The sequence below is a fragment of the Micromesistius poutassou genome, assembly GCF_964030765.1.
Source record: "Micromesistius poutassou genome assembly, chromosome: 13".
Taxonomy (NCBI): Eukaryota; Metazoa; Chordata; class Actinopteri; order Gadiformes; family Gadidae; genus Micromesistius; species Micromesistius poutassou.
This window is the reverse complement of record NC_140283.1, coordinates 10,331,591-10,351,494: the sequence shown is the minus strand read 5'-3', so window position 1 is coordinate 10,351,494 and position 19,904 is coordinate 10,331,591. Positions and strand designations below refer to the sequence as shown.

General features: G+C 42.5%; 1 protein-coding gene and 3 long non-coding RNA genes across 4 annotated transcripts; 2 read left to right on the top strand and 2 right to left on the bottom strand.

The window, feature by feature from the left end:
- Positions 1-1,157: 1,157 nt before the first annotated feature.
- Positions 1,158-4,182, bottom strand: LOC311357484. The gene is made up of 3 exons (XR_014637846.1): positions 3,778-4,182; positions 3,196-3,268; positions 1,158-3,070 (listed from the first exon to the last, which is right to left on the bottom strand). It is a non-coding gene; the product is annotated as an uncharacterized lncRNA (long non-coding RNA).
- A 220-nt stretch (positions 4,183-4,402) lies between these two features.
- On the top strand, positions 4,403-6,293 carry LOC311357924. Its single transcript, XR_014637926.1, has 2 exons — positions 4,403-5,194; positions 5,495-6,293. It is a non-coding gene; the product is annotated as an uncharacterized lncRNA (long non-coding RNA).
- A 403-nt stretch (positions 6,294-6,696) lies between these two features.
- Positions 6,697-7,701, bottom strand: LOC311357925. Its single transcript, XR_014637927.1, has 3 exons — positions 7,391-7,701; positions 7,197-7,260; positions 6,697-7,052 (listed from the first exon to the last, which is right to left on the bottom strand). It is a non-coding gene; the product is annotated as an uncharacterized lncRNA (long non-coding RNA).
- Positions 7,702-11,364: 3,663 nt separating this feature from the next.
- On the top strand, positions 11,365-19,475 carry neto2b (neuropilin (NRP) and tolloid (TLL)-like 2b; the record flags this gene model as incomplete). Its single annotated transcript, XM_084477879.1, has 12 exons — positions 11,365-11,374; positions 11,977-12,039; positions 12,364-12,525; positions 13,261-13,509; positions 14,640-14,687; positions 15,473-15,600; positions 15,838-15,939; positions 16,039-16,165; positions 16,764-16,877; positions 17,343-17,473; positions 17,813-17,905; positions 18,969-19,475. The coding sequence occupies 12 exons, from the start codon at positions 11,365-11,367 to the stop codon at positions 19,473-19,475; spliced, it is 1,734 nt and encodes a 577-aa protein (XP_084334005.1).
- Between the last annotated feature and the right edge of the window lie 429 nt (positions 19,476-19,904).

The window sequence follows — 19,904 nt, the reverse complement described above, 5'->3', positions numbered from 1 at the left end:
CGTAGGTCTGTCATTGATTCAGGTTCTGTAACATCTTCTGAATATATTTCTGTATCTGTGATGAGTTTGGATTCAGGAACAGGCTCTGGTACTGGGTCTTGGATGGATTCCGATTCTGGAATAATTTCTGGGATTGGCTCTGAATATGTGAAGAATTTGGGTTCAGGAATATGATCTGTAAATAGATCATTGCTGGATTCAGGTTCAGGAACACATTCTAGGGTTTTTTCCATATCTGTGATGAGGTGGAGTTCAGAGACTGGTTCTTGTACTCTGCATTCCATAGACTCTGGTTCTGGAATGCATTCTTGGATTGGTTGTGATTCTGTGATGACTTTGAGTACGGATATAGACTCTGATCGTAGATCTGTCATTGATTCAGGTTCTGTAACATCTTCTGAATATATTTCTGTATCTGTGATGAGTTTGGATTCAGGAACAGGCTCTGGTACTGGGTCTTGGATGGATTCCGATTCTGGAATAATTTCTGGGATTGGCTCTGAATATGTGAAGAATTTGGGTTCAGGAATATGATCTGTAAATAGATCATTGCTGGATTCAGGTTCAGGAACACGTTCTAGGGTTTTTTCCATATCTGTGATGAGGTGGAGTTCAGAGACTGGTTCTTGTACTCTGCATTCCATAGTCTCCGGTTCTGGAATGCATTCTTGGAGTGGTTGTGATTCTGTGATGACTTTGAGTACGGATATAGACTCTGATCGAAGATCTGTCATTGATTCAGGTTCTGTAACATCTTCTGAATATATTTCTGTATCTGTGATGAGTTTGGATTCAGGAACAGGCTCTGGAACTGGGTCTTGGATGGATTCAGATTCTGGAATAATTTCTGGGATTGGCTCTGAATATGTGAAGAATTTGGGTTCAGGAATATGATCTGTAAATAGATCATTGCTGGATTCAGGTTCAGGAACACGTTCTAGGGTTTTTTCCATATCTGTGATGAGGTGGAGTTCAGAGACTGGTTCTTGTACTCTGCATTCCATAGTCTCCGGTTCTGGAATGCATTCTTGGAGTGGTTGTGATTCTGTGATGACTTTGAGTACGGATATAGACTCTGATCGTAGATCTGTCATTGATTCAGGTTCTGTAACATCTTCTGAATATATTTCTGTATCTGTAATGAGTTCGGGTTCAGGAACAGGCTCTGGTACTGGGTCTTGGATGGATTCCAATTCAGGAATAATTTCTGGGATTGGCTCTGAATATGTGAAGAATTTGGGTTCAGGAATATGATCTGTAAATAGATCATTGCTGGATTCAGGTTCAGGAATTGATTCTAGGGTTGGTTCTGATTCTGCAATGAGTTTTGATTCAGGAACAGATTGTTGTACTTGACATGGGATAAATTCAGGTTCTGGAACACATTCTACATTTTTTTCGATATCTGTGATGAGGTGGAGTTCAGGGACTGGTTCTTGTACTCTGCATTCCATAGACTCCAGTTCTGGAATGCATTCTTGGATTGGTTGTGATTCTGTGATGACTTTGAGTACGGATATAGACTCTGATCGTAGGTCTGTCATTGATTCAGGTTCTGTAACATCTTCTGGATATATTTCTGTATCTGTGATGAGTTTGGGTTCAGGAACAGGCTCTGGTACTGGGTCTTGGATGGCTTCCGGTTCTGACATAAATTCCGGAATTGGTTCTGTATCTGTGATGAGTTTGGGTTCAGGAACAGGCTCTGGTTCTGGGTCTCGGATGGATTCCGGTTCTGGAATAAATTCCGGGATTGGCTCTGAATATGTGAAGAATTTGGGTTCAGGAATATGATCTGTTAATAGATCTGTGCTGAATTCAGGTTCTGGACCACATTCTAGGGTTATTTCCATAGCTGTGATGAGTTGGAGTTCAGGGACTGGTTCTTGTACTCTGCATTCCATAGACTCTGGTTCTGGAATGCATTCTTGGATTGGTTGTGATTCTGTGATGACTTTGAATAAGTAAATAGACTCTGATCGTAGGTCAGTAAGTGATTCAGTTTCGGTAATACATGGTGGGGTTATTTCTGTATCTGTGATGAGTTTTGGTTCAGGAAAAGGCTCTGGTACTGGGTCTGGGATGTCTTCTGGTTCTGTAATAAATTCTGGAATTGGTTCTGATTCTGTAATGAATTTGGGTTCAGGAAAATGTTCTGCTAATAGATCAATGGGTTCAAGATCTGGAATTGATTCTAGGGTTGGTTCTGATTCAGCAATGAGTTTGGATTCAGGAACAGATTGTTGTACTTGACATGGGATATATTCACATTCTGGAACACATTCTAGGGTTATATCCATATCTGTGATGACTTTGAATTCGGAAATAGAGTCTGATCGTAGATCTGTAATTGATTCAGGTTCGGTAACGTAATCTGGGAGTATTTCTGTATCTGTGATGAGTTTGGGTTCAGGAACAGGCTTTGGTAGTTCATCTGGGATTGATTCAGGCTCTGGAATGCATTTTGAGTTGGGTTCTGATTCTGTGATTAATTTGGGTTCAAGAATAGGTTTCGGTAACTTGTCTGGGATGGATTCAGGTTCTGGAACGGATTCCAGGGCTGGTACAGATTCTGTGAGTCCAGGAACATGCTCGGGTAGGAGACTTGTGATGGATTCGGGTTCTGGAAAACGTTCTGTGTTTGGTTCCGATTCTATGTCCAGATTGGGTTCAGGTACAGTCTGAGGAATTGGGTCTGGCTCTTTCAAAGGTTCTTTTCCAAATACAACAGTATCCTGGGGATCAACTGCCAAGCCCTGAGGCTTGTGCTGCTCAGGCCCTTCAGGGTATGGAATAATGCCAAGTGCCTCTGTTGCTGCAAGAGCCACTGATTGCAGCTCTTCACTAGCTTCTGCAACATGTCCCACGATTAGTCGAGATGCCTCCTGTGATACGACAGGTATGCTAGTCAGGATGTCTTCCGGTAAGGTCTTCAGGGGCCTAGGGACCTCAGGGCCACCTGACTCCTGCTGAGGAGCTGTACCCTCTTCAGACTCTTGATGGGTGGGAAACACCTCATCATCACTGACTGGCTGTATGAGCCAGCTGAACACGTTTCCCATGGCTCAATCTGTACACAGGAATGTTTTGGATGTGAATTCAATGTCATGCAGTGGCAAAGAGACACAAATGTGTCAACACTTGATTTAAATGTAAATATTGCTTTGCCTTTATCACTAGAAATCTAACACTCACCTATTGTTGGCCACTCGATGCACACACGCAGCAAAACTTCATGCAGTTTTATGTTCAGAAACACATTCCCTGCCTGCAATGGTGTTGGGAGACAGGCAGCTACTATTAAGGTCCTAATTAGAACACTTATACAACAGAACAGGATAGAGGATAGTAAAACACAATTTTCAATAAACGTTAATGACAATTACTTCATATTATGGACACTTGGGGGTTGTCATGTAAACAACTTTTGCTACTTAAACACATTCGAGAAAGTAGGTTCCGTTAATCTCGTAATTTCCAAAGTAGGCCTATTTAAATTTATTTGATCAAAGTTACTTAAAAATGTACAAAAATTAACTTAGCTATTGTAAATATAAGATCCACTTATTCCACCTATCCACCTATACGATTCACAGAAAAGAGATCTCAACAGATCAGAAGATAAAAAAAAATTACTGATTGATAATCTGTGCATTTATGTAATAAATGCCTATGTTCCTGATGCAAGCTCAAACGAATATTCAAGAGATCCAAGTTAGAAAATAAAATAAGGCCTTCCATTTGGATAAAGTTGTTCGAACATTTTAATCAACCAACCTTGAGTCTTTTCGAGCAAGTATTCGGGTGCACCTCCGAGAAGTTGAGATGGCAAGATGTAGGTCTACAATGTTCCCAATGACATAGTCCGAATGAAAACAGGGTGTGCATCATTTGGTTAATATTCGGAGGAGAACTGCGCGTCGACGTCAAGTTGCGCCCAGAATTGAGTGCATGTTAGGATGAGAGGAGATCGTGAATTGTAGCGTTATCCCTGGTTTACTGCAACGCAATTTCCGGTCTCTTACTTCCTGAGCGCTTTGTACGCTAGTAAACAGTCTCCAGAGAGAGATGGATAAGAAAATGACAAAAATAGCAAATAACAAGGAGAATAATTATTAAATTTTTACTACTTATTTTACAAAGCATTATCCAGCCCTATCGGAGGTCCCTCAAGCGCTCTCGCTTCTCGCCTTCTATCCCATGTAACCGAAAGTCCCGCCCTCTCTCGCCAATAACGCTCATCTAGCGCACCCCGTTCCAGGGGTTTCGCCGTGAGACGAGACCGCCTTGGAACGAGTTGAAGGGCGCGTGCACTCCACACAGCACTCCTCCCGCCGTAAACCCTCTGGCATCATAGGAGGGATTCACGTTAGCACATCAGATTTTGCCTGATGATGTAGGCCTATTAGCAAATTGTTATTTTCAGAGGTGAATGTGTTTTGTGTAATAAATCATATAGATATTAATGTAACATAAATGTTTGTATTGTTTGTAGTGTCATTCGTTTCTTCTTTTTCAATTAGGGAAAATTATCCTAATGGGAGGGGATAGAATATGGCACGGTTTGGCAGGTGACCTGAGACCCAGTGACGGACTGGGTCATATAGTATGTTTATCTTATTCAAATCGTTTTTTTATTATATTTTATTTCAATTGGTAAATTTATTTGTATATATACTCTTGCTTTGCACTCTCTTTTCCCACTGCACTGCTGGACACTTGTGAATTTCTCCTAAGGGGGATTAATAAAGGACTATCTTATCTTATCAATGCCAGAGGGGGCCGCGGGCTCTGTTGGGCCGTTTGAGCCGGCCGGCCAATCAGAGAGCAACCAAACACGGTCGTCGTCGTCGTCGTCGTCGTCGTCCCGTTTGGCTCTTGGCTAAACTTTATTACCGTACCCTCGCGCGCGCGTCTTCGCTGTGATGTTGCCCACAAACATGCACATAGCGGAAGTAAGAAAAAACACATTTGTGAAGGCATACGACCACTCACCTATCGTAAGACATATTTTATAGCCTACTTAAGACTGTCTAGCCTATATTAGTGCAAGGGGCGACGGTCAAACCGAAAGTGGTGGGCAGTCTCGCACCTTCCACAAACAACCGAAAGCTTATATAATCATCCCATGACTCCTGAATAATAGTGAAACTTAACAGTCCTTTGCAGTCGACGCTGGTTCATCATCTGCGCAGTAAGTTCAAATCGAATTAAATATAGTTGATAGTCCCCCTTCCTGTGATCATTAAACTAAAGAAGTATGCCTTATATAGAGTTGTATGTTTAAGTCGAGTAAAAAGTTAATTTTATACTCTTGCTTTTTATTGTCGAATTGGATCAAAATGCCAAAGAAATATCAAAATGCAGTCCTAACAAAACATATATAGCCTATATATGTTTTGTTATAATGTACAAAAAGTAATATTTGTAGGCTATATCCCTCTCTGAACCAAATAAGCTATCCTGATTTAGTTTGTTTTGTTTGTCTGAATAGATGCTTCCGTGTGTGATCTCAGCAAAGAGCAAGACATGCAGGTTGCTATCGCTGTCTTTGGCTCTCCTGATTACTTTGACACAGATGATTTTTGCCCTCGTCGTATTTGCAGCTGTTTTCATCGATTCCAATGACGTCACCATAAGTCCCTTCAATTTCTGTTCAAAGGGACAACACGCCCAACTATCATGCCAATCACTTCTATCGACCACCGGAGTTTTTGAGACAATTATGATCATATCAAGAATAGCTGTTATCCTTTGTTTTTACGTACCTGTGGTGCTTGTGCCCTTTGCTCTGCTGAGCTCGCTGCTATCAGCCTACGGTGAAGATTCCAGTGTGCTGCGGTTCAGCATGTGGTGCCAGGCTGCCTCCAGCGCCCTGAGCCTGCTGGGCCTGGTCTGGTTTGTCGGACTCCATTGGGCCTATGCCACTCAATCAGCTATGACCCTGTCCTACTACTGCTGTGTTTTAGTAACCGCTCAGTTGGCCTTTACAACTTTTCTGAGTTCTGTGTTGTTGAGGACGCTCGATCACAAACAGACCCTAACCCTCATTTAAAAAGCATGCCATCAACAGTGTACACCAGTTGATTAATGTATTTTCGTTTCAACCTCATGATATATATTTTTGTACAAATTGTCTTACAAATTGCTGTTCCTTCCGATCTGTTATGATGCAATACTGTTCATAAAAAAATAATTATGGCATTATGTATACCTGTGTGGGACATTGAGTGATCACCCTATGCTGTTCTGATCTTTTTTGGCTTTCATACAAATAAAATAATTACAATTAAGCTAAAGTGCCATTGCTTATTTTCTCTAGTTCAGGACAATAATGTGATTTTGAAGTGTTTGCATCAGAATGTTCACAGTAAAAACCTCCTGTCTGGGTTGGTTTGAATTTTGATAATTAAGGGTTATAACCTTATGTCAATAAGATCAATCAATGAAATTGAAAACCCAGCTAGGGGAACACATTATTGGCAAGAGACTACATACATCTTAAAGTGTAATTGTTGTCAGATTGTCTTGAACAATGGACTTCGGTACAAACAAGTCTAGAGTGCCATTCCATCGCACACCCCAGATGTTCTGGAGATTAACAATGTACTTTACTCTGTCTCTGATGATTACCAGTTACCAAATAATTTTACGTTGATAAGGGTTATAACAGTAATAGGTAAGAACTAATGCGTGTCCTGGAATAGAGTTTAATCCTTAATGAAGAAGATTTCCCTTACAAGCTTGAACGCATCATCCTCTTCGCCTTCAGTGGGCGGAGACTCAGCAACCACTGTGGGGCCAGTTTCAAGTGCAACCAGACTCTGGTAGTCTCGAGCCTGTATTGACCTTTGACCTTCAGACTGTTGCCCAGAGAAACATAGGTGGGGAGATACTGTCTTTGTGTCTTCTACAGTGTCCATGTCGGTCTCAGAAATGTAGGTCCTGTCCTGAGTCTCGGAGCTAGAGGATTCACCCAAAGTCTCTTCCATTTTATTAGAACAGTCCTGGATTCTCACAGTGCTTGCCAGCCCTCTGTCTCCATTCTCCTCCTGTCACCCGGGGCAAAAAATAATAACATTTAAATATATGTCAAGTTATTCTGTACTTATAATGTGTAGCCTAATACCTTTGGTTTCAACTCCATTCAATTAGAATAGCGCGATCTAGTGGTTATAAAGGAAAGCGTCACTTGCCCCTTGGTTAATAAATGCAATCGCTGCCTCAACCAGTTCCTTCTCGTTCATGCAATATACCGTTCTGAAAGAAATACACCGTTGTTGTCATTAAAGGCCTATTCAATATTTAAGCAAGAAATACATGCATAGCCTATAGATTTGGCAACTATATTATGGAACGCACGTTTAAAACGTAGGCTATCCAACATTACCGTGAAACTTTTCTAATGTTCGTCATTGCCTGCTTTGGTTTCGCCTTCTCCTTTAGCGACATCCAAGACGGTAGTTCCCTCTGTCGGTCCGTCATAGTTGACAGCTAGAATTTATCTTCTCGTAAGGGATGTGTACAAGGACCGCGCATTAAAGTATCAAGGGAATATTAACCAGGAGATCCTCATGTTTATATGAAGGTATGTCATGGGACAGCGAGACAAAAGGCAAACAAAGAACCAGCTCCACTCGTCGAAACGCAGTCAGTCAATTTAAGCTATAAAAGATCTAAAACTATAATTAAGGAATCCCAATCAAGTTCTTTGAAACCATGCTTAACCAAACAAAAGCATTTCCGTGGGAGGAATGGACATGCAGGAAAATACAACACGGATGTGCGTATTTTAAGTTCACCGTTAGATGGCAGTGGAGCCCCCCACTTCTTTTTGGTATGCTTTGTTTGACCACAATATGTATGCCTATGAGGAAGACGATGTCGATTTGGAGTGTATTGTTGAGACTTCAGTAACTGTGCAATTTAAAGTACGAATTCACTTTTGTATACACTCAACTCACAGAAAATTTTATTTATTTATATATCTTTACATACATTTGATTATTATTATAATTTGCTTTATTATTATTGTTTTGACTAAATTGCTGGTTACCACCCCATACACTGCCATGCATGCAACGCCGCCACCATAGCCATCTCACAAAACCACAATTTTATCCAGTGTATCTGTCTCTTGCCCTCACTCGCTCTCATTTAAAACCTTATTTTGCTCTCTAACTTAAGGTCCCCAAGCTGCCCGGGCTCCCAGTCTGTTTAATTATCTCTCTAAAGCCGCCCACCACACAAGTTCTTAGGCCTTAATTGCAGAGCGGGCTTTGTAGATTTGACCAAATTAAAAACAAACCCCAGTATGTTAACAGTTAGAGTCACGCACAGTGTAATTTCCCCAAAGCTCTCGAGTCTTAGTCATTTCAGGAAAAGCATGTAATCATGCCATCAAGATTTAAGTCGTATCAAATGAAAAAAAAGGTTGAAAATCTCTTTCCTTCCTCTAGGGAATGTGTCCATGAGTAAACAATATTCATTCCGGATGTCTCTTCAGGGAGGACAACATTTCAAAGCAATCAAATTCAGAATTTCAGACTAAAATATCTTATACTTTTGAATGAATTGATTGTTTATTTATAACAATATGGATTTTAAACAACAACATATCTCCATGAATAAAAATAAACACAATTTGAATGATAAATTGTGTTTGCATAATTGTGGTATGATCTTGCAGGATTATTATAAATGAGTAATCTTTGTGGTCCATAAAGTGGCATTAACTTCATCCTCCCCCTGGCTAACTGGTACATGCACAGATCAGACTAAGAAGATTTCTCTCTGCAGAAGAGTGGCTCTTTTCCTTGAACTTCACTTCAATGTTGGATAGTTGTACTGACACGGAGTCTGCAGATAACTCTTGGGTCATTCTGATTTATAGTGCTAAATATCTCCTTTGTCCAGCCTTTTGTGTGGGTCTTCATTGGTTTTGAATGGCCGGGTATATCACAGGTATATGGCAGGTTGTAGGGTCGCTGTGCATCAGTCTCTGGTCCCCTCTTGGTTGGTGATGTGTAAAGAGATGCTGAGTCAACTCTACTGACCTTGCCTCACCGGACCTCTTCCTGATCTCCATCACTTGTGTACCAGCATCTCTTCATCCTCTTCTCATTCAGAAGGCCATGTGAGAACCAGACTAATCTGGCGGGTGCTAAGCTTAGCCCTATTTGGAGTCAGGGTCATGGCCATCTGTCTCCCTAGAAAGGTTGAGATTTACCATATGGTGAGAGATCTGATCTCAGATCTGAAGCCTTTATTAGCATTTTCTCTTCCATTTCAATTCCATGAAAATGTTTCATTCTATCACTATGTTGGCATGAAATGACTGCAGGTAAACAACAGCCCTAATCCTCTGGGCCTAGCTGAAGGGTAAACCTCCCTCTGATTCTATGACCAATATCTTATTGGGATATGCCTAGCATTAAATCAAAGGTGCCATAGGTATGATTTAAGAGCTATTATTGGAATGTCATTTGATAGAAATGCCACAGCCGTCAGTCATGCGCTGTAAAATATCTGTTCTTGGTGGCCGCATGTCTGACTCTGTTTGAGATAGGCTCTTTTCTGATGAATCAGGACATCCATCTTCCTCAATCACAGGTGCGTGATGAATCACTTGTCAATGGAGGAACACACAGACTTGGCTTATTTTTTTAAATCCAAATACCCAACATAAGAGAGCAGCAGATGAACAGGCTAGATAATACATGGTACAACTACACTACTTTATTACATTAATAACTACGTTAATACCACTACATAAACATACAAAGGACACCACTAACATTAAAACAACCAACATACATTTAACAGTTGAACATGTCATTTAACAGTGTGGAGTGTGTGTGGATGATGGCTGGTTTAAGCAGCCTCACCTGGCCCGAGTCAGACTGATGGGAATCTGGGGCCAGGTGAGGCTGTGCACCTGTTGTACATTGAGCAATCAATGTGCACAAACCAACCATCACCCTGTAACCTTTCTGCTGTTCCTAGGGGTCGAACATTCTGGTCATTATTCACCCCTTTATACCCTAGTCATTTACATTTAGGGCATTTAGCAGACACTTTTATCCGAAGCGACTTACAGTAAGTACATTTGTCAGAAGAAGGTGAAACAATATATCGGGGCCAGGTGAAGGAGGAAGGAAGGAAGAAAGTTGTTTGCCTTGAAGCAGATGCAGAATTTGGGAAATAATTACATTAAAACTAAATCTTATTTATTTTTTTTACAGAGAATGTAACCCCAGAATAGTACAGTAATAAACTACTGGGAGGGATTTACAGTTTAAGATAAAAGTGTCTTCTTAACACCACAGCTGTGTTGTTCCTGACCCAGAACAAAACAGATGTCTGGTGTCAGGATCCAAACTTTGCTTCAGGCCTACTTCTGGTTTGTGATGTTCAATAGGAGTTTTCTCGAGGTTTACCATGGCCCACATTGCTGCTGACATATACTCATTCTGGTAAACAAGATGTTTTACAATCACGGATACATGAATATATGCACGTGCATGCACCCACATATTTAGAAATTAATGTGTTTCAGCCAGCCAGCCTCTAGCCTTCAAACAATCAACACAGAACCTCAAGAACAAGGAAAGTCACAGCCAGGTAGGCAGAAACAATATAATGGCAAATCAGCAATGGCAATGGCAAATCTGTTTAAGTTATGAATTTCGTGTTGGGGTTTTTCTATTTTCAAAGTGAATAATGTGTAGCAATCTAGATAATCCACCCTTCACCAAATACAATTCAAACAGGACTCATTTCAAACCCAGGGCAAGTGTAATAAAATAGCAATAAAATACAGGTTTATACATGCATATTTTGTTAGTGTGTGTTGTTACCAAACTGAAAACAACCCTGAATATAAACAAGACGTTGTAATCCGGATTGGTGAACCCTATGACGTATTTCCACTATATTATTCGATTAAAAGTTCGGCTTTCTGATCTGCCCATGCGCAATCTGCCCGTCATGTTACAGCGCCAGTTATGTTAAAAACCCAAAACCCTAAGAGCTGTCAATTCATCCACTTGAAGTGATGGAACCATTCTGGACTAGCGCTTGCCATAAGGCGTTTATGCACTGTAAGGCGTGAAGCGGACTTTTCTCTTCCTCTTTTGCATAATAATCAAGAAACTTAAAGGAGGGCGATAAGTAAGAATCTGCGTTCGCTATTTGTACACGACCTATATTTTAAAATATGACAGAGAATTATATCTCTAGAAAAAAGTTTAATCTGAAAGTGCACGAACGTTACTGTCTTAGTTATGCATCAACATTCAAATAGAAATGTGGGACTAAAATTGCAATCGTCGACGTTCACCTTGTAACGGACCAATGAGAAGGATGCAAGCAGGTGAGTGGTTAGTGTTCACCTATTCTAGAATAGGTACTTTTTTTTTAAATTAATTTTGTCCTTTTTGTACAAACACAGAAAATACATGTTCCGTCCGTTAGTTTCAGCAGCTTGGTCAAACCAGTAGGCCTATTGATTCTTCGACAGTAGAAACAGTAATGGACATTGGCCAATAAACAGATGCTCTTAGCAAGATACCATCTACTTCATTCTTAGTGGAACCTCGGAACAGTTAAAAATTACTTTCACGTGGGTGCAGCAATAACTTGTAGGCTAATGTAAAACATGATGTTGGTATGCGTGATAGCCAACTGACCTGTCTTGTGCCTTTTTTAAGATTTTGAAGAAATAGTGTATAGCCTACATCGTGGCTTCTAGCCAATAGAGGGCGCTATAGAACGGTCGCACTGCCGTGCTTTACTGACTTATATCACATTAAGGATCTGGAGGAGAGAAACAAGAAAATAGTCCTCAAATTTGAATTCCTGCCAAGCTGCCCGGCTCTGCTCTCATCCTTTAATTCCTCTGGTCATGTTGGGTGCTATCAGTTGCACCCTCTCGCCCTGTTTTGTGCTTGACCTCTTTTCCACCCTGTCCCTTAGCAGTGTGGATCCTGCTTGTACTGATCGAGGAGGGCTTCACAGCGGCGTCACAGAAAACCAAAGGTTGAGTTCAGTTCACCATGTTTATCTACTACAGCAACAACCATGTGGTAGTACACTGTCCGCTTGTGTTCTATGTGTTTGAAAGAGTACGTCTTCGCCTCTGCCCTCGTTCACTTAAGATTACCAAGCCTGACTGTTAACTCCACAGGTGTACAGTGTGTGTGTGTGTGTGTGTGTGTGAGACATGCAGTACTTTTTTCCGTGGCTATCATTCTCTTCCTCTTTGTGTGTATATAAACAAACATATACTACACAAATGCATTTACTGTATGATGCGGCCTAATGTGGAATTGATAGGAGTGTGTGTGTTGAATGGATCCACAGATGCAGCAGACGCAGCATCACAAGGCGCTAAGCCCACCCTGCAGCCTCGAGTCCCCCGTAACTGTGGAAGCTGGGTGAGAGACACAGAGGGCGGGGTCTTTAGCTCTCCAAACTACCCCAAAACATACCCACCCAACAAGGAGTGCATCTACATACTGGAAGGTAACAAACGTACGCTTTGTACGCTTGTAGTGTCACACATCATGTATTCACGTAACAAAACAGACTAAAATGTATGCACTTTAAATAACGACTGTTATTTGAGTTATGGTCTGGTCATTTCCTCGTACGGTTTGTATATTGTCATTTTCCAGGCATTCCCTTGCCCTTTCCTTGCTGTCACTTATACTAGTTGTTTTCCATCGTTTTTTGCATTCAATACATACAATGTTGTCTATTTGCCTTTTTTGGTATTTATCAATAAATTAAATTATTGTTCTGGGATTGGGGTAATAATTATTGTTATTTTTATTCAACAAGAATGTGAAATCAGTGAGCAAATTGTTACGGTATATTCCAACCATCAAAAGTCAACAGACTTTAAAAGTGATATATACTGGAAAATGAGTAGCAAGATAGTACGGTAGTAGCTCTACTGGTAAGGCTAATGTTGAAGTCGTAACAACGTTTTGATATGGGTCAGTGTCCAGTGGTGAAACACACGGTGAGGCTGCCCTGAGCTTTTGTATTTCATTACCATGTCAAATACATGTATTTTATTTGAATGCAAACATTTTTTAAAACACTTTATTTCACATACTGAATGATTTAGTTAATGTATTTGAGTGTATGTTTTATATAAAATCCATCAAACTGCGCATCGTTCTGCATGAAACGCCGACCTCGTTAGATGTCCTCTCCCGATTTTTGTCTATGATCGCTGATCCCTGCTTGCAGCGTTACCGCGCCAGCGGATAGAGCTGCACTTCAACCGGAGCTTCTACATCGAGGCGTCGTTCGAGTGCCGCTTCGACCACATCGAGGTGCGGGACGGGCCCTTCAGCTTCTCCCCCCTCATCGACCGCTTCTGCGGCACGGCCACCCCGGGCCTGGTGCTCTCCAGCGGGCGCTTCGTGTGGGTGCGCTTCTACAGCGACGACGAGCTGGAGGGCCTGGGCTTCCAGGTCCAGTACCATTTCACCACAGGTAGGAGGTTCACCCAGTACCACCTCACCACAGGTAGGAGGTTCACCCAGTACCACCTCACCATAGGTAGGAGGTTCACCCAGTACCACCTCACCACAGGTAGGAGGTTCACCCAGTACCATTTCACCACAGGTAGGAGGTTCACCCAGTACCACCTCACCACAGGTAGGAGGTTCACCCAGTACCACCTCACCACAGGTAGGAGGTTCACCCAGTACCACCTCACCACAGGTAGGAGGTTCACCCAGTACCACCTCACCACAGGTAGGAGGTTAACCTGAAGGGTGAAGGGTTCACACGAGGGCAGTGCGCCATCTTTGAGATGAAGAGGATGATCCTGTCACCTGGTCGATGGACACAGTGTGGCATCATGAGAGTGATGCCAAGGAGACTCTCTTCACAGAGGTGTCGTCGTAGGACTTAAGGGCTGATTATTGTTCCACGTGGACGCAACGCAAAGGGTGTTTACGGACTAGTTACGTCCTTGCGGACCCTCCTTGCCTCCACCGCAAGGGCCTGACGTGCGCCTCCCAAAGATTGTAACCTTGCGTCGCGGCGCTGCAGCAGCAAGGGCTGTGATTGGTCCGCCCACTAAAACCCGAGGTACAGCCAAAACAGGGTCACAACTGCGTCGTAGCGTCTGAGTGGTCCTTTAGTTGCGTCGATGTGGAACCATATTCAGCCCTTTAGACGTTAATATAACAGTTCATATGGGTCGGCTCTTCTTCTGTTCCAGGGCACGGCTAGGAGACTTATCTTCACTAGTTTAGTCTACCACCTGGGCCTTGGGACAGAGAAGGAGATGAACCATAAATAAGTGACGAGCGACACGTGTTTGTCCTACAACACCTCTGTGCAAGGCTCCGCTCTCACAGTTTTTTGGGGGTTTTGTGACCACGCTTAAGGCTCCACTCCCTGACTTGTGTCTCAGTTACGAGGATACTTCTGATTTTCCAGTCTCATCTTCTCACACACCCAACAACTGTTGTCTTTGGGGAACACAATATTAAGAACACCAGATACCATAGCATGTTATATGAATGTTAGAAGAATGATCTTCTAACAACAATGTACGTAGTTATTGCTAATGAAAGCTGACTCGACTCTCTGTCTTTCATTTCCCCATAAAGACCCTCAGTTTTATCTGCACCTTGGAGGAATCCTAAACCCCATCCCAGGTATCTCTACCACATTAAATCATCATCTGTTTAATTATGGATTTATCTTATACCTGATTGCTTTTGAACAATTATTTTTTTCTTGTTGTTTCATTTATTTGACTAATACTAATAGTAGGGGTGTAACGATACACAAAAGTCATGATTCGGTACGTATCTCGGTTTTTAAGTCACGGTTCGGAATGTTTTTCGGTAGAGCAGTTTTTATTATTTTATTTTTATTAAACAATTGGATTTTGATTTGATTTATTAAATTGTATCAAACAAATGCCTTACACAGAAGACATCAAATACAATTGAGGATAAAAACACAATAAAGTCCAGGACTTATTTCCATTGTGGTCCTCAACACAAAACATCAGGACAAGACAAGACACTCACAGATTGTGTGATAATCAATACTTTTTTTTTTTTTTTTTTTTTCTCAGTACGTACCGAAATGAAACGTGCATCGAACCGTTAGACCCGTGCCGAAAAATTTCGGTACGAATGAGTGTATCGTTACACCCCTAACTAATAGTGACTAATAGTATCTAATAATAATAATTTAAAAAAAAAATGTTATCTGCGTAACATATTTGAAAAAGTGTTAAACTCTGAAGTGGTCAAACTGTCCACCTAGTGCCATACAGTCTGCAACTAATCAAACAAACCTCTTACACGCTCTGTTGTATTTCACACCCACTCCCACCATTGATATTGTTGATGCTGTCAACAAAGCTTTCGAAATGATTTCAAGTTCTACCTTTCTCTTTTCGTCTTTCCAATTTCATGGCGCGTTCCAGACTGCCAGTTTGAGCTGAGCGGGGCGGACGGGCTGATCCGCTCCAGTCAGGTGGAAGACGAGAACAAGGTGAAAGGGGACCAGGCGGTGGACTGCATCTGGACCATCCGGGCCCCCGTCAACCACAGGGTATCTGGTGCCTTGTGACTCCAGAAAGGGAATGACGTTCCCAGCATGAGACCCAATAGATTATCCTTTATTTTTCCATATGAAGGAATCCTTATCAAGTAAATATGCATCTAAATAAATCCTTAGATGGCATAATGTCAAAAGACTAGTCATGTGTTGGAGTGGTAAATCTGTTAAAATAATTATTATTAAAATAATAAGAGTCCAAATGTACCCTCCTGTATTTCTCCCTCCCAGATCTACCTGCGGTTTCTAGATTATCAAATGGAGAATTCTAATGAATGTAAGAAGAACTTTGTGGCCGTGTACGACGGCAGCAACGCCATTGAAGACCTGAAGGTAAGCGGTGGAAATCAAGTGAACCTCTTCGCCAGCCTCGCATGGTTAGCATGCATTCGTCTCATGATGATGTTGTTGTTGTGTGATCTCTTATGACAGGCTAAGTTCTGTAGCACGGTGGCTAACGACGTCATGCTAGACACGGGGCTGGGTGTAGTTCGGATGTGGGCCGATGAGTCGAGTCGCCTCAGCCGCTTCCGCATGCTGTTCACCGTGTTTGAGGACCGTGAGTTGTGTTCGTTTTGTGTCTTTAGTTGTCTTTTTGTGTCTTTAAGTCCGTCAGTTGCCCATCACCCTCCTTGCCGCCATGGCAGAAAACCGTTTCTTCACTTGGGTATGGACTGTTAAATAGCGCCCCTGTGTGGTTGACAAACTGCAATTTCAACCGTTCTTTTTAAATGTCAAGTTCTGGGCTGTTGTGGTGTGTTATGGGCTGATTATGGGAGGGTTACTGACCCCTTACGTCCTTACGGACCCTCCTTGAGTCCACCGCAAGGGCCTGATGTGCACCTCCCAAAAATTGTAACCTTGCGATGCAGCCACAAGGGCTGTGATTGGTCCGCTTTCTAAAACCCAACGTAGAACCATAATGGTTCACAACTGCGTTCAAGCGTCTGCATGGTCATTGCGTTGACCATTGCGTTGACGTGTGACCATAATCAGCCCTTTAGTCCTGTGACAAGCAAACAAGCAAACATCCCAAGCAAATATCACATTATGTTTAAAATGTGGCAGCCATGTTACAATAACACGGTAAACGAAACAGGACTTTTTATTTACTCCTAAATGACATCTCAAGGACATCTGTTTTAATCTAATTTCAGCCCCTTGCCAGGGCAGTTCATTTTTCTGCCATAGCAACATGTGCATCAACTCCTCTCTGGTGTGCAATGGCATCCAGAACTGTGTCTTCCCATGGGACGAAGGCAGCTGCAAAGGTACATACTGATGTATCCATCCATCTGGCTCCATTTGTGTAATGAAATATAATTCATTATTTAATTATACTTTTCAGTTGATCGGTCGCTCATCAGTCATCGTTATGATGTGGTTAATTTATAATTTATTGTAATTGTACCACTTATTTCTTTCTTTCACTTACTTTTTGTGTGTGTGTGTGTGTGTGTGTGTGTGCATGCTTGCGTGCATATGTGTGTATTGTCTGTGTGTGTGTATTGTGTATGCGTGTGTGTGTGTGTGTGCTTGCGTGCACGTGTGTGTGTGTGTGTGTGTATTGTGAATGCATGTGCCTGTGGGCATATGGGTGTGTGTGTTGAGTGTGTGTGTGTGTGTGTGTGTGTGTGTGTGTGTGTGTGTGTGTGTGTGTGTGTGTGTGTGTGTGTGTGTGTGTGGATGCGTCTGTGTATTGTTTGTGTATTGCGTCTGCCTTTCCCACTGTCCAGAAAAGAAGAGCAAAGGTCTGTTCCACCACATCACCAAGACCCATGGGACGGTGATCGGCGTGTCCACCGGCCTGGTGCTGCTGCTCCTCATCATCTCTATCTTGGTGCAGGTCAAGCAGCCACGCAAAAAGGTCTGTCCACATCCGACCCATCAATACAAGCGGTGCGTCACCATCACATGTAGATAACGCGTCCATCACGTGTGTATAATGTAGCCATAGGGGTGTGTGTTAAATTCACCACTGTATTTAAAAGCACACCTTTCTTTGCGCCTTGCGCAAAAACCCTCCTCCTGTGTCAAACGCTTTCACTGCAAATATGCTTTTTTCCATTGATTATTATATGTCACCTCTTGCCTGTTCTAGATTAGTATTTTGAGTGAATGCTGACATTTTCACCAAGAGGAATTCCTTGTACATTTGTACTTGCTTTGGCACACATCACGTATGATTCTTAACTTCTGACTACAGGTGCTGCTGCGTAAAAATAACTTGTTCAACCGGCCTGAGTTCCATGAAGTATTTGACCCTCCCCATTACGAGCTTTTCACTCTCAGGGACAAGGTAAGTTCATTCTGATCCACACCTCCCTGTGTAATATTAAATTAAAGGGGGACCTACAAAGCTTCAAATCTGAAACCTGCTGCGTCTCTTCGTAGTCCTGCTGTCCTTACTGGCTGAATCTGTCCCATGTGATCTGAGCCAGTAGTGATGTAGCTACTGTTCTCCTCAGGGTAGCACTTCTTGGTCTATAAAATGATTCAGCCCCCTAGCGACGGTACTTTGTGCGGTGCATCAAAGCCATTCAAAAAGTCCACTGTCAATTTCTGAAAACAAAACAGAAATATATATATATATATACAATCTCTCAAAAGACCAATCAACAAGGAGAGAGTAGTTGGAAGGAAAAGCCCACTGAAAATACCCTGTATATTCAGGCACGATGAGTTGAGGGTATATGGGGTGATGGGTGATGGCTTGACCCTGATTCTTTTACTATGCATTTCATTCATTGTTTGTGTCGTGTTCGTTTTTCCGCCCTTACTTTGGTGCTCCCGGTCAAATTTGACCGGCCTGTTTTAACTGCTCTTACATTAACACAAAAAAAATGTATCATCACCAAATATTATTTAACTCCCCTTTAAGCTGTAAACAATGTCTCAGACTACTGGTTTACATGAATAACTGCAGTGAATATACAAAGAATAGACACAGAAATTGTGTGTGCGTGCGGTGGTGGTGGTGGATTTGTGGTCGTGAACTATCTGATGGATGAACACAATCTAGGGTCACCCATTAATTTCCTATGGCGGTCATTTTTGACCGGGATCACCACAGGTGTTACAAAGTTCACTAAACCACTAAAAATTCAATGAAAGTGGTGATCAGCAATTGTATATATTCAAATGCCTAGTGTGGAGGATATCATAAGGCCTTGGGACAATAAAATGTAAAACACAATATTTATGATTGATGAAAGTAGGAAATGGGTCAGATTTGACCCGAACACGACAGAAAGGTTAATGATACCAAAGGTTCCACAATAGGTCCGCTTTAAAGTTAAGCTTTGTGCTCTGTCTTGCATGCCTGCATGGCGTAGCTCTTAAGATTCCTTCCTGGCCACTAGGACATGTCTGGGGACCTGGGGGAGCTTTCTGAAGAGATGCAGTCGCTGAACGCTCTCCGCCGCACGTCCTCCGAGCGCAACCGCTGCGTCCACGAGCACCACTGCGGCTCCCAGGCCTCCGTCAACTACGTGATGCCCGGTAGAGGCGCGCCCTCCCTGCTCACCGGCTCCGTCCAGTTTCCCCCGTTCGGGGGGGTCTTCCAGAACGACTTCCAGGCCTTTCAGCAGGGCACCAGCCGGAGTCTGAGGAAGAAGAGCTGGCCCAGCATGAAGCCGGCCCGGGCGGAGCTGCGGCACTCCATGGCCGAGAGGGGACAGGGGCACCCCGGGCCTGGGGACGCGATGCTGAGGCGGGTGGACAGAGTGATGGAGGAGGAGGAGGTGGAGGAGGAGGAGGAGGAGGAGGAGGAGGCGAACGGGAGGTATGACGTGTATGTGCGCCGAGCAGGAGGCAGAAGGATGAACTGTGAAATGGCCCAGCAGAGGTCCCTCTCGATGGACTTCTGAGGAGAGGTCGCAGCGTGGCTAGGTGGGGAGATGTGGTGTCATCTTGTTTGGATGGGGGCATGTTTCAGAGTGACGAATGAGGAGTTGGAGAGGAAACATTGAGGATTTCAATCAACTTTTGTATTTGAATGTGTAAGAGAATTTAAGTTAATAAATAACACTCTTTTCTCTCACTTTGTTGACACTTATTACGATCGGTCTTGGACACCTTATTTATAATGTTATAGGTTCTTGTCATGTAAAAAGCTTTTCATTGACAATAAACCATGCTTTTCTACTTCTGATTCAATCATTCAATCAATGCATATCTTACTGAAGGAAAATACACAATTATTTCCATCTCACAAAGTTGGTTATTACACACAGGGTGCTGCATACAAACCCCACTAGCAGACACGTGTGTTCTGTTTGTAGATTGCTACCTCAGGG